The 15964-nt window shown below is 33.1% G+C and overlaps 1 protein-coding gene across 1 annotated transcript; it reads left to right on the top strand.

Moving 5' to 3' along the window:
* Positions 1-964: 964 nt before the first annotated feature.
* On the top strand, positions 965-14025 carry LOC129231413 (transmembrane emp24 domain-containing protein 7-like). Its single transcript, XM_054865724.1, has 3 exons — positions 965-1252; positions 12919-13164; positions 13247-14025. Exons 1-3 carry the CDS (start codon positions 1091-1093, stop codon positions 13472-13474), a joined length of 636 nt encoding a protein of 211 aa, XP_054721699.1. The 5' UTR covers positions 965-1090; the 3' UTR covers positions 13475-14025.
* Positions 14026-15964: the final 1939 nt, after the last annotated feature.

Raw genomic sequence — 15964 nt, 5'->3', positions numbered from 1 at the left:
AACATCTCGAGATCTCGATTTAAAACATCTCGAGATCTCGATTTAAAACATCTCGAGATCTCGATTCAAAAGATCTCGAGAAGTAAATTGCTCGAGTACTCGATTTAAAAAATCTCGAGAAGTAAATCGCTCGAGTACTCGATTCGGAAGATCTCGAGAAGTCAATCGCTCGAGTTCTCGAATTAAAAAGATCTCGATTATCAATCACTCGATTATCAGAAGTACTCGATTCCCGATATCTCGATTATCAAAAGATCTCGATTATGCCCATCACTAATAAACGGTGCTTCACTGTATTAGTAGCTTTTATGCTCTAGACATGTTTCGAACACTTTAAAATTCTTCTCAAGCAAAGTGTCGTAAAAAAATAGCATAATTTATTATGCAAAATGTCAGACATCCCGGAGCCCGGTTACATACAGAGACTACAGTTTCGTCCTTGTTATAGACTATACTCATCAGTCTGGAATAGTCCATAACCGAGCAGGAGGCAGATGTTCTCTCATCGGAGCGGAGGTAATTAACAAACTGGTAGCTAAATTTAATTTAGCACAACAGCAGCGAGAGTCCGCAAGCATTCAGGCAATGGGGCGAAATGGGAAGATTGGAAGCCGCAGATTGGGCGCCGCATATTGGGCGCCGAGCACTTTGGGCGACGGGAACTTTGGGCGCCGAGCATTTTGGGCGCCGGGAACTCTGGGCGCCGAGCATTTCGGGCGCCGGGAACTTTGGGGGGGGGGGGGGGGGGTAATTGACCTCACCTTTTGATTTTAGAAGTATAATGTAAATATGCATTTTGTATGCATTTTGTTTTTTTCTTACCAAACGTATTGAATGTATGCCCTTTGCCCCACACCCCCATGGAAAATTTTGGAATGAGGGGCTTGACCTCTGGCCTCAACGGACTCTTCTGCTTGGTACTCATTTAGTGGACTGCTAAAATTCAATTTGGCAACACCAAAAATTCTCTAATGAACGAAGCCCGTAGAGCCACGTTGAGTTTTCGGTAAACTAAAGTTATACTTGTTATTAAATGACGTTGAATTTGCATAATATCAAATTACATGAGTTATAGTCGATCGGATCTTAGATGTTTACAAACATGCGTCTGCTATTATTGTTGGCTTTTTTCACGGGTTCTTTTATAAGTTCTGTTATAACTGTCGAATTGACTTTTGAGTTGCCGGATAATGCAAAACAATGCTTTCACGAAGAAATTCCTGCAGGGGAAAAAGCAACTGTTGAATTTCAGGTAAGTTATTTAATATACTTAATTGGTGTAATTCTTGCTTTCTGTGCAATGATTTGCGATTAAGATTATAGTTTTTACCTTATGTAAAAATTTTTAACGCCGGTGCTTTGATATCAAGTGTGGAGTTATTGTTCGTTCTTACTTCTATTTTCATTTTGTTTTTTATACAGTTTGAATTAGCTACTGTTTTCAGAAAATAATATGTTCTGAAAATAGTGTTGCAGCTATAATTTCTATCAAATGATGTTTATGGTAGTGATTTTAAAAATGTTTTTTTTTTTTTTTGAAAGAACATATATTTGAAGGTATGAAATGAATTTGATTAATTGAAATGTAGTAATTTAATAATGAAACGAATGTGAATAAAACGAATTCATGTAAAACTATTCTAAACATTAATTTATTATTCCAGCAAGTTTGATAAAATAAAAGCAAAAGTAACTTGAAAACATATCTGTATCTGCTTTGAATGATACAGAAAGAAGAAATAAATATCGGAGCGATTTTGACGATTAAATTATGTAGGTTTTTTTGTGCAGGAAAATTGATTTTTTTCTTTTTTTTTTTTTTTACTGTAATATTTGAATTATTGCATTCATTAATAGGGTAGATGCTCCAGTTATGGCCACTTCATGTCGATTTCCCAAATATTTAACATATAATATTTATATAACAAATCAGGTACAATTTTACAACAAAAACAAACCTTTTTTTATTACTTGCAACCTCATTGGTTCATTTTTTTAGAATATGCGACTTTCAAAAAAAAAAAAAAAAGAAAAAAAACAAAAAATATTTTAGAATGTGTTCTTTGTTTATAACTGTTAAGATTTTTGTTAAGGAACTAAGTTTTCCTACTCCTTTAACATCTGACTTAGAGAAACAGAAACTGTTCTTAAAACTGATTGTATTTCCTTTTATGAGGTAAGCTTTCTTCCTATTTTGATTTTACATTAAAATTTGTTAATTTTAATATTTAATAGAGGGTGGCCAAAACTGGAGCATGTGAAATATTTTTTCATGTACCAGTTTTGGCCATTCAGGTGGCCAAAAGTGGAACAACATGTGTTCTAGTTTTGGCCACATAGTTCATTATTTGAATTGTTGGGCATAAAATAACTTGAAATATTTGGTTAAAACTGAAAACAAAACTTAATTTTGTTTCTGTTTGCATAGCTATGGCTTCAATTAAAAAAAGCAAAATAGATGGTAAACCTAGTAATAAAAGATAACTGGTACATGAATGTGGCCAAAACTGGTGCAGAGATGGCCATAACTGGTACAAATTGAAAAAAAATATTTGGTAACTTTTAATTCAAAATCAAAAATGTTCCATCCCAATGTTTTAAAATGGTTACAGAGCCAAGTAAATAAACTAAATAATGATATTTGCATGAATAAATACATTTTAGTCAGTCATTTAGTATAAATTTTCCTTTTCAAACTTTCTCTAAAAGTGACCATAACTGGAGCATCTCCCCTACATAGGATTTTAGTAAGTGCTTCAGTCTCTTTATAGTGTCGCATTTGTAATTAGTTTTTGGCTGACCTGTCAAGGAAACTCGTTTATTGAGATTGTCTGAAAGAAGCTACTGTTTGACATTTTAAAGTAAAACCTTCCTCGAATTTGCGCATGCGTCAGGTCTCTTCTGATTTGATCAAAATAGGGGTGATAGAGATAACGATGAGAGGGGATTTTATTTTTCAATCGGGATGCATTTGTAAGACCGTGGTTAGACGCTGTCTCTATTTTGCGTTTTCTTTTCTTTCTTTCTTTTTTTTCTATATTTCTTTCTTATCGGATCTAGGAAAACAATATCGGAATTATCAAAAATGATGCCGTAGTGCATCAGTTGTTGCATTCCAATAACAATTTGAAGTTCAAATAGGTTTACAGCAGTTTTTTGAATAAAATAAATAAATGTGCATTAACCGCCACTTAAAAAAATCATAGGATAATTTTCTGGATAATCAATGCCAAATCTGCCCTCTGTAATAGATATCAGAAAAGCACTTGCTAACCACACAAAAATACACCAATATTTTGAATTCTTTATGTAAACAAGGGAAAAAAAAATCCTTGTGTTTAGTTGAAATGTGAACCGATTTTGAAATACTTAATATTAAATATAAATACAGTTATTCATTTTTTCCCCGCGTATTGAGACTTAAAACCTCTTGCGTTTTAAAGTGCAGGGATGACGATTTATAAAATCAGCCGCTTTATATAACCAAATGTCATCGGTATCAATGTGATTTTAATAAGTGGCGTAATACATAAAAAGTATCTAAAGAATAAAATATTCCCTAAAACAAAATGCTGATGATAGGATCATATAAGAAAATTCCTTATTATTATATATATATTTTTTCAAACCTTATTCAAAAAAATCAACATGAAAAGTTGCAGATACAAAAGAGAAGAAAATATAAAATCAAAACTTATCAGAAAAAAAAATTACCTTCACTCATCATATTCATCCTCCTCTGCCGAAACTGTAGCTTCACTATCCCATTCATTGTCGCTTTCTTCTGTATCAGTTAATACAATTTGCAGGGGTTCACACATTTCTTCAATTATAGCGTCTTTTTCCCCAAGATTTAAGTTCTAGTTTTTCAATATGATTGCAGTGAGATTGCCACCTAGAGCTAGATATTTTACTTATGGCATTTTCTGTTTCTTTTAGCAATTTATCCATGTTCAAGTCACTTGTGGGATTTATATTTCTTATTTCTCTTTTCATGTCGGCCCAAACGTATTCAATTGCATTAAATTCACAGTGGTAGGGTGGGAGGCGAAGCACTTGAAAGCCATGTTCTTGAAGCAATTTATCAAACTTATATGTTTTATGCTTAGGAGCATTTAATTTTACAAGCTCTAACAACTCCACTTTCAAGGCATCAGGAGAATTAATAATAGATTTTGCAGCGAGCCAATCCAAAATCTCCCTTTTGCGGCTACTGGAGTTGGGACACTTGTCAATTTGCACGGTGTGATATGGCGCATTGTCAATAATAATAACTGCATTTAATGGCAAATTTGGAATAAGTTTTTCTCTTGCCCATTTTTCAAAAATATTCGAATTCATCTGCCCATGGTAGTCTCCTTGCGTTGTATTGGCCTTATAAATTAAATTTGAATTTGGCAAAAATCCCATAGAGCCCCCGGCACAAAGCACGATGATACGACGTGCAGCATTTCCTGTTTGCAGTACGCCATCCACTTCCTCCGACTGCCAACATTTGCTAAAAGTCAAATTACTATCGACCCAGGTTTCATCAATATAAATTAAAGGTCTGCCTTCGCTACGGAATCTTTTAATGTTCCTTACGTATTGGATTCTTTTCAAAATAATATCCTCACGTTCCAACAGTACTTTTCTTTTATTCTGACATCTCTTCCACTTGAACCCAATTTTGTGAAGAATTTGGCGCAAAGTTTCTTTATTCCAAGGGAAGTGTATCTTTTGTTTTAAAACGGGAAGCAACTTATTCAATGATGGGACTTTTTTCTCTTTCACATAAAAGTCATGAATATTTCGACGAATTACGCTGCAGTCAAACTCATCAATATCTGTTCATTCAAAAACATTCTTTTTCACTCTTTTCTTAGGAGAACTAAAGTCCGGATTTGATTCATCTTTTGTTTCACGGCGAATTTTTTTGATAGTACTAATCGAAACTCCAGCAATTTTACTGGCTCGTTTTGTGGGATGAATAATTGGAACACTTAATTGCTCGTTTTCTGCTTCTTCATCACAAAACCGAACAACATTGTATAAAATCTTCTTGGTGCCACTACGAAAAGCTTTATTTTTACTGGAACTAGCCATATTAATCGTTGAAATCTAATAAAAATGACTTTCGAATATTCTCTGAGACGCACCGGAAAAGGGAATGAAAAGAAATGTTTACGCCGACCAAGTTCACTTCGCATTTGCGCAGATAACAGAACCCAAACTAACTATTTCTGCGCAAATGCATAGTAAAACTAAAAACGCGAACCAAAACCTTTTTTTTTTTTAGTAGTTCCGCCGTGTTCAAAGCAGGCATCGGGAGGCGCGCCTCCTTAACCCATCACCCCTTTTTCAAATCGAACCGCCCGTGGCTGCTAGTCGCAGAGTTCGAAAACAGACAGTACAAGAAATTCTAAAATCAACAACCTCATAGAGAAAGTTTTTGTAACAAATGGTGATCAATTTTGTTTGAGATTGGCTTCTCATCATCATCAAATTTCAAATGCAGGCAAAGTGCTGCAAGTTCATCAACTCTGAAATACCATGATTGCCGTAAAATTATGTTTAAGCTTTCCATATGTATTTAAATATGTTTTATTTTTCAATCTTTGAATAAATAATTTATAATTTGCAGGGGCTTCAACGATTGATTGCCATGTAAAATAGATTTGATTTGGAACTAATGTCATATACCCCACCATTGTCGACTTTTTCCTGTTGACGCCAAGAAAGCGTCGCCAAGAAAATGATGTATGACGACATATGTCATACATCGTTCTTAGTAATGCCTTTTTAATGCCAACAGGAGAAATTCAGATAAAAACATGATCAAAGAACTTCCGAGCACTACATATAAAAACAGCATAAAACCACAGCAAAAAACATTGCGAACATACGCTTCAAAAATACCAGAAACTAGAAAGGTTTTGTACAGAAAGAAAAATTACTAGAAAGTATTTAAAATGCTTAAATTAACAAATTACTATAACAGCTCAGTATGTACCAATAGAAATAAAAGCTATTTTGCAACATGCATTTCACCGAACAAAAACTTTTCTCATACTCTGCTAAAAAAGAGCAAAGCGATTCAAATTGCGATGTTTAAAGCGGAAAACATCCCCAAAATCAATAACTATTTCAGCCAAAAAAACGCTTAGTTATTCAAATTTCGATGTATGAAAAGTAGAAATATCTCAACAGAACATCCCAAACATAAACAATACAGCAATACCATACATTAATTTGCTATACAAATATGCTTTCAAAATACCTATTGTATTTTACATAAAATAACACCTTCATATTTTTATAAATGCTAGAGTCAACTTATTTTCAGAAATTCAGTACCTAAAAGGAGGCACGTTTATAGAATATGTCTAAATAATTCGTGGCATCGAAAAGAATTAACTTTTAGAATAAAAAAACCGTACTATTTTTGTAAAATTAATTTACATACAGTAAAAATAATGTTAAAAACTACAAGAAACCCTCAAGATTTTGTAAAAACAAAAAATTTCGGAAGTGAGAGGTTTCTTTTTTTTTTTTTTTTTGAATTCTAAAAAAAAGAACTTACCTTTTTATGGTATAAATCCTCACACTCAGTCTGAAACAAAACAACATATGACAATGGCACCTCAGAAGTACACCACCAAGTTGGAGTTTACTTTTAATTAACGTTCAAGTTTCAAGAAACTGGCATTGTCTTATGCTTATTCATCAAAAGACAACTACTGAATTTAAAATAACACAAAATAAGCTTTCCTGTAAGGTACATTGCACAAAAAAACAAGAATCTCTCCTGCGTAAAACCGACAACAAGTAAACAAGTTTGAACAGATCTAAGATTGCCTTAGGGTTGCCAAACACAGGTTAGTTTCGGCAGGGATGCCATGCTTAAAAAATTATCGCTTCATTGGGGAGAAAAATGTTTCAATTTTGTACAAAAAATTGGATGACGCCAAATGGGGGGGGGGGGGGGGTATATCACATCTGTACCTTTGATTTTTCTCAAATATAGCAAACCAGTTAAATCTTTATTGTAATCCTTGAAGCTCATGAGGCCTTAATTTCCGTAAAAGATTCCTTTTTCGCCTAGAAAAAGCTTCATAACAATAAAATGCGGAAGCTCTTTGTACTAAGAAACTGGTTTTATTCAATAGCTCAACCAATTTTAATACATTATCAGTGACATGGTGTTGGTGCTATCATAGGGGAGGCCAAGGGGAGGGTTTTAAAAACCCCTCTCATTGGGGAAAAAATAATAAAAAACCAAATGGAGAAAAGTGCACATTTAACTTAAAATTAACTTCAATGTTGAAGATTTGTGGAGCATTTTTTTAAATTAATTTTATTTCTTGACATTCTCTTTGAAGTTTCCCTGCAATTTAGAATTGCCCTCTCTTTATTGACTAAAATCATGTGAAAAACTGATGAAGGAACTGTAGGATAAACTATCAATGCAAAGCATTCACTGCGTTTTTATTATTTCTCATAAGTAGATTTTGATGACTTGGACATTCTATAAAAAGAGATAAGTTTTGCCACTATGAAGGTGCATAGTAATTGTGTTTGGTTATGTAATTTACATACACAATGAATCCAGAACTGATGTGATATACCCCACCCTTGGCGACTTTTTCCTGTTGGCGCCAAGAAAGCGTCGCCAAAAAAAACGATGTATGACGACATATGTCATACATCGTTCTTAGCGATGCTTTTTTAGCGCCAACAGGAAAAAATCAGATAAAAAAACATGATCAAAGCACTTCAGAACACAATATATATAAAACCAACATAAAAGCACATCAAAAAACATCACAAATATATGCTTCAAAAATGTACAGGGCCGGGGTTTTTTGTAAACATATTAAAATACAATGAAATAAATTATTGTATTAATTACAAGTCGAAATTAATGCATTAATTTTTTTTTCATCATTTCTCCGGGATACGAGCCCTCGGTCTCATAGTACTTTCGTAATGAGCTCGCCGGCCCTGCCTCGGTCTCATTACGAAAGTACTATGAGACCTCTGACTCGCCAGGACCTCGCTCCGTTATCCTTCCGACTGTTAATATACGTTACAGTCGGAGTATGGTCACAGTTATGTATATTTTCATGGAGACACCCAAGGGTGGCTCCTTCCGTTCAGTGTACAATAATGACACAGTTTTAAGTGTGAAATATGCACCATTATTGTGCAGATTTATTAATAAAATTCAGCATTTTTAAGAGTACAACCGAAAGAACTTTCAATTGTTAACATAAAATTCAGTACCTAAAGGAGGCACGTTAATAGAATGTCTAAATAATTCGTGGCATCGATAAGAATTAACTTTTAGAACAAAATAACCATACTATTTCTGTAAAATTAATTTACATACAGTAAAAATAAAGTTAAAAACTACAAGAACCCCTCAAGGATTTGTCAAAACAAAGAATTTTGGAAGTGAGAGGTTTTTTTTGAATTCTAAAATAAAGAACTTACCTTTTTATATGGTATAAATATTCACACTCAGTCTAAAACAATACATCATATGACAATGGCACGTTACAGATGCACACCACGTTGGAGTTAACTTTTAATTAACCTTCAAGTTTGAAGAAACTGGCATTTTCTAATGTTTTTACTTCAAAACACAACTACTGAATTTAAACTAACACAAAATAAGCATTCCTGTAAGGTATATTGCACGAAACAACACCACGTATCTCTCCTGCGTGAAACCCAAACAATCCAAGTAAACAAGTTTGAACAGATCTGTAAGATTGCCTTCGGGTTGCTAAACACAGGTTAGTTTGGCCAGGGATGCCATGCATAAAAAATTATCGCCATTGAGAAGTGTTTAGTAAAACTTAGAAAATCGAATTGCTCTTTTTTTTTTCTGATGAGATTAAAAAATCGGACTAACGTGCCCCACCTCCCCTTACATACTAATATTATTAATTGTGATGAATAACCATTTAAAGATACAATGTGTTGCTGGTGATGTTGCAAAAATTTGTCAAAATATAATTCATTTTGATTTGTGAAATAATTCCTCTGGGGTACATTGAGTGTTTCAAGTCTGACACCAAAATGCACAATTAATTATGCTGAGCCAATAATTTTAAAGCTGCATGCATGTATTTTTGGGTACAAAGTAAGATTTTCGATCTCATTGATATAACCTGTTTTCATTTTGTAACAAATGAGTATTTTTTATTAAAATCTAGGTGTCGGACGAAGCATTTTTTTTTACGTTCGACACTGTTAACATTCCTTTAAACAGCATATGTTTTCAACTGTGTTTCCTTTTTTGCCTTTAATTTCAAAGTTAAAGTGAAACATGCATATAAAACAACTTAGCGAATTTATTGAATATACCTAGTGTTGAAAACTTATACAAAAGTTTTGAAACAAAAAAATCAAAGTCCTTGTCTTGTTTATCTTGGACATTATTAATAAACAAAAGTATATCATTATTTTCTAAAATATTGCTTTAATTATTCTTAGGGGTTTTATTTTTTAAAAAATCGAATGGGTGTCCCACTTACTTTATAGTAAGGCCGGGGTAAGTGGGTCACCAATCCCCTTTTAATTAAATTTAAATGAAGCATATCTAAACAAGAAAGATAAGGGAGTCTTACATGATAAAGTTTTTTAATTTTTAGTGTGAATTACTTTTTTGCAAATGCATCCATTTATGAGATAATTTACTGTCTTTTAAATCTGTATCACGGAAAATTTTAAAACAAAAAACAAAACAGTTTCATTTTTGAAATTTATTGAAAGCCTTTAGGTGTGTTGAATGAATGTTAATACAGTTGATTAAGATCAATTTTGGCAAATTAGCCAAAACTATAAGTTGAAAAAGAAATTAGAGGAACATTAAATGACTGCATCAGGGTTCGCCGATATATATCAGTCAATATATATCATGCATAGACATGGGAACCACCATGGGGAACCATGGGGTGAAATTAGAGAAACACGAAATGACTGCATCAGGGTTCGCTGATATATATTAGTCGATATATATCATGCATAGACATGGGAACCGGTTCTCTAGCGCTCACTTAACTAGATAATAGATCATCCTATAGGACTGCGTGGGGAAAAATGATTTCTTTTGAACTAGTCTCGGCCGCCATTTGGTGGGCAAAGAAATCGGTGTTGAACTGCATTTGGTTCGTTTCTTACATTTTGGTTTGGCGGATAAAGCTCAAACATACCTTTAGGCGTCAAAAAAATTAACTCTTGGAAAAAGAACTTATTATCTAAAATTAACACACAGACAGCCAGGCGTCACTCAAAAAATTCTATTTGCTTTGCATTTTTGAGAACATAAAACTTTAAGATCAATCAAAAATTAGCGTTGGGGGCCCTGGTGAAGTTTTGCGGGGCAGGGGGGGGGGGTAAGAGGTTTGCTGATTCGGGCCTATCTATACCTTCCCATGGCAGTACAGGTGAGCACCATGATGACAACTTACTACCCTGTAAATTTATCCTGCTTGACTAATTACAAAATAATGACCAAAAAAATGTATTTCAATCATGTTGACTTTGAACCTTATACATTTTATGTTTCGGACTTTGTATAGTTTGCTTTCATTATTTAGTATTTACTTATTTTGTATGTAAGATTTTTTTTTTTTTTTTGAGATTACTTAAAAATTACTTTTTATTTCACACATTGTGTGTACATATCTTTGTTATGTTCACCTCTTTAGTAAAATCTCGAAAAAATTAATGGTGCCCGTGGTGCGACCGATATTCTAGCATGTGCTCTTAGGTACAAAAATGTTGGGGAACACTGTAATAATGAATTAATAGCAAATGTTCGTGTTTCACCAACAATATCGTTCGTATTTGTGATTTATGATAGTTTATTGTGTAACAATTGGAATTGATTCTGATCAGAAAGGGACTGTGGAATTAACAAACCTAATGCACTTTAGGTTATTTTTGTTCATTAAAAATATTTTGTAAATTTTACTGCTCTGATCAGGGGCGGATTTACACTCTATTAGAAGCGGCAATCGCCCGTCACTAACTTATCGCTCCCTTGAAGTGTCAAATGTTCCCTTTGGGGGCAATCTCCCCCCATTTTTCTAAGTCATAGCAATGTATTATCATATCATTATAGTGTTGTCCATAGAAGAAAAAGGTTTTAAGACACTTAAAGAAACATAAAAATTATTAAAGTTCAAAAAAAAAGGGGGCGGGGCGAGCTAGGTTCAAATTAAAAAGTGGGTAACTCTATCCATCTTCGACTACATTAACTGTCTAAACTAAATTTTAAGCAAATTTCTGGAATTTACTTGATTGAAATTAGTAGCGATTGCTAGTAATTCTTTCAATTCTATATTATTGGTATTATGAAATGACGGTCACGGAGGGGGCGGTCCCCCCCCCCCTCTGCCCCCAGTAAATCTGCCACTGATTCAACTGATTGCTAGCAATAAATCATTGCTATCATGATTTCAAAACCTATGAAACATCAATTTTACATTTTATAATATATTACCAACCAAGAGTACATATAAATTTGCCTACAAATTGAAAATTTCATACGGTAAATTTCAGCCCTTCTCATTTAAAAAGATTCGGGAATTCATGTAAGCCTAAAAAATCCTCATGGGGACCATTCATTAATTATGTAAGGGTCTCAAGAGGGAGGAGGTTTGAAAAAAATCTCTACATACCTTTATTTGGAGGGGGGGGGGGTCAGACCGTTACATAATACTTTTCAATTCAATATTCTATATTAGAAATTGCGCGGTCAAGTGGTTTGGCCGGGATCGTTTTTTTTGGCTTCGGGAAGTTAAAAACGTATTAGGATGAGCTGTTTTTACTTGTTTTTCATAGAATGAATAGTGTAAAATATAATAAAAGAATCGCACTGTGTATGGCATGTGTTATTTTTAATTAGTATTGCATTATATACAAAAAATATTTGTCCAAAAAACATTCAATCTAGAATCCTTTTAGTAAATATTTTTTTACACTAAAAGGTTTAAAAAAAAAAAATAAATTTAATAACGATTCCAGCGATAAGATTTGTTATTTTATTATTTTGAAAATCGAAATGTAGTTTTACGTAAGATAAGGGGGGGCTAAAAAATCTTACTTACCCTTACATGGGGGGAGGGGGATCGAAAATTGCCAAAATCATCCTTACGTAATTAATGAATGGCCTCTAGCAATTCAAACTGACTTACCCGGAATCCATAAATTTAGTTTTTCGTCGACTAGAAACGTATATACTTTAATGTTTCACATATAGCTGAATTAAAAAGTAGTTACAAATTAGGAGGATGCGAAATCTATTTTCTGTTCTGAAATTACCTCCAATAGCGAATTTCCAAGAGAAAATTATTTTGCAACATTTTTTTTTTTTTTTTTTTTCAAAAAATTAGATATTCCGTTGAAAGTGGTTCTTTAAAACTGAAAAATCCCCGCAAAAATTGTGGAAAGCGAACCGATAGTAAGCTTATAGGATGTGCGGTGGGAAGTTCTTGCCCACAAAATGGCGGACGATTGTTGGTTGAAAAGGAATCACTTTTCTACCACATTATGATCTATCTAGTTAAGTGAGCGAGAGCGAACCGGTTCCCATTTCTATGATATCATGATATACATCTGACATTTATTTCGAAAATATCACAATATTTTGATATTTTCTATATTTATTATAGTAAATTTGCAAATAATTTAAATATAGATTGCAAATAAAAACAGTTTATCCTGCAAGCAAAATTTATTGTTTTTTCCCCCCAAATTATGGTTTTTACCTAGAACTAGATATGAAAGTTCAGATATTTACTTGAGTGTTGTATATATAATATTACATAAATGTCAAATATAATCTGAAGTATAAAATTATTTTATTGTATTGTTATGAATTATACTTTTTTAGTTCATATAATATATTTATTTTAATATTAGGTTGTCACTGGTGGTCATTATGATGTAGATGCAATTTTAGAATCTCCGTCTGGTCAAATTATCTACCAAACATCTAGGAAGCAATCAGACATGATTGCATTTACTGCTGACCAAACTGGTGTATTTAAAATTTGCTTCAGTAATGAATTTTCTACCTTTAGTCACAAACTTGTCTATATGGACTTCTTAGTTGGTGAAGAAAAACCATTGCCTGGCATTGGAGAGCATTTGACTGCTATGACAAAGGTAACTCTTTATCGTGTTTTGCCTTGTAGATTTAATGGAAATTGAGTGAATGCTTACTGTCTTCGTCTCTCTCTCTTTTCAGCTGGAAACATCTTCATCTAATGTACATGAGCATTTGAATACTGTGCTTGATTATCAAACCCATCATCGTTTAATGGAAGCTCAAGGCAGAAAAAGAGCAGAAGAGTTGAATGCCCGCGTCATGTATTGGTCATTAATGGAAACATTTTTGATTATTTTTATTGGTGTAGGACAAGTTATGGTTCTCAAGAATTTTTTTAGTGAAAAAAAGAGAACTTCATCTACATGAGTGTCCATGAGCATTTAGTGATCAGTTTTTTGAGGCACGTGAAACAAGGCCTGATTTCATTTCTTCCTCATGGAAAAAAAATGTGCCTCTGTGTTTTATAATACGCAACTGGATTTCAGAAACTTTGTCTGAATTGTTCATTAAACATCGTGGAACATAATTTTGTCAATATATTTTTTTTTTGTGCAAGGTGTCCCATCGTTCTGAAAGTTAGCACCTATTTAAAGAAGAGAAACATATTATTCAGGAACTGATACTTAAATGGTCAAGTAGTTGATTGGCATCCTGTTTTCTAAATACAGAAGGGTAAAATAAAGTATTGAATGATCTGTGTATATATAAATATATATTTTTTCTTTTTTTTACCAGTTTAAAATAGAGATGCTCCATGGTCCATTAGTATTTTGATCAAATCGTGTATAATTTATACTATTTGAAAAATAAATTTTGTTTTTTGTCTAACAAATATGTCATACTAAAATTTCCGCTTTTCATTGTCTGTTTCTCTGTATTGCACATTAAAATATGTTTTTAATATTTTTTAGTAGGCAATAATATTTCTAGAGCTCTTGACTAGTACGATTCAACCATCCAACATGCAAGTTTTGATCAGATTGTGAGAAAGAAAGCTTTTTTTGTACAGCTTTTAAATGTTTTGTATATTTATTTATGAAAGTTTCTTGAATGTACAAAGAAAACTATAATAGCAGCATTTTTAAAAACTTTTAACAGCTTAAAGGAAAGCACACCTCTAACCAGTGGCAGTGCTAATATCAAATATTCCCTTGCAGGGCTCTTTGCTGTAGAAGTTTGAGGCTCTTGCATAGCCCTGTATTTTTGTCGGGAGGCTCTGATACGTAACAAAAAATACAACTGCTGGGCTATCGAGCACTCTTCATCCCGTTATTTGGGTTTCCAATCCTTTTCCGAATTCAATTGTAAGGAGCCGATCCTGCGGGATTGACTTTATTCTCTTAAAAATTAAATTTCTTTCAATGGTCAAAAAGAAAAAGCTGTGCTTTTTAGAAAGGACATGCGCCAATTGTAGAGCACTACTAAGTCAGATCCCAGTATCAATTATCATTTGGAACCCAAAAGAGTCCATTAGGCGATTCTTGAAAGTATGTACCGTGCGTAACGCTAAGTTTTTTATTCTTTCTAGCTAACCAAAGCTATCAAAAAATAATGCTGTTGGGGAGTAATCCATGCTTTAAAATACTATCAAAGCATAACAGTGAATCCCATATGTAATGAATAGTTACTTGAATAAAATAAAAAAACCTAGCGTTTTGCACAAGATTTTTTTCGAGCATCGTTCATGTGGGATGGGAAGGAATTTTTGCTCAAAAAGTAATGCTTTTGATGAAAACACGTGCTGTTACACCACTGCAGTTGGTTTTACCAAGATCAAAAAATTGTGGACAGTTAGGGAAACTTCATCACCTTCTGAAATAAATTTTTCATTTCTTCTGCTCCGTTTTTGCTCGAGAACAGCAAATTTCAGACAAAAGCGATGTCGATCGGATGCGTTTTGCTGTATCCAATTTAACTTGGATTGAGAATGTCCTTGTTGCTTTATTATCGTTGGTCATTGTATCAGTGCATTTGCTTCAGAGTTTTTAGTGTTAAACGAGTGAGAACATAAATTTTAAAATTAAATCTGTTTGTTAAGTAAAAATTCACAACAGACAGAAAAATCTAAAATTTCTTTATGTGGTAGAACATACTTTTCATAGTAAGAATTGAAAATAAATAAATATTTATGTATATAAACGATAAGTTATATTTTTCCTTGCATTGGAACTCAGAATTTGTTTTCAAAACTTCCTAATACGATTTCGGAATCAAAAGAACAACTTGCAGCTGCCCCATTAATCATGAAATCTCAAAACTTTAAACTGGCTCTAAAGCCAAAACTATTAGAGATTCACCATAAATAATTTTTTACACTTTCTTAATTGCACAAAAAAAATAACACCATGCCAAGTTTTCAATAAAAATTCGAGACAGTGGGTGCTAAGCCACAATTTTTGATTAAGTTTTGCATTTTTTCTAAAATAAGTTAAACTAATAAAAATATTATTGAAATGATGAATAAAATGAAAAGATATAGGGAACAGATAGTAAAAAAACACCCAACGTTAAACATAATTGAAATACTCGCAAGATGCAGAAAGATTGAAATCTTGAACGAGGCATGCAACTTTCCGCGCAGCACGTGTTTGACGTCGTTGGTACGATTCCAAACATACGCTTTTGGCAGATATCGCGGAGGATGAAGATTCGAGGGGAAAAAAGAGAAAATAAAAATCGGCACCGAAAATTTTTTTTAAATCTTTTTTTTTTTTTTTTTCCCGATATTTGAGAAAAATAAGGCTTGAAAGAGGCAAAAAAAAAAAAAGGAAAGACTTAAAAAGCCAACAAAAAAGGCCGGGAAAATCTCATCCCTATAAAAAATAATGATTTCTTCTCTAAATTGTCATTATAGTA

The sequence above is a fragment of the Uloborus diversus genome, chromosome 10, assembly GCF_026930045.1.
Source record: "Uloborus diversus isolate 005 chromosome 10, Udiv.v.3.1, whole genome shotgun sequence".
In the NCBI taxonomy this organism is placed as follows: Eukaryota; Metazoa; Arthropoda; class Arachnida; order Araneae; family Uloboridae; genus Uloborus; species Uloborus diversus.
Note: the sequence above shows the minus strand (reverse complement) of the source record. Positions and strands in the feature narration are given on the sequence as shown.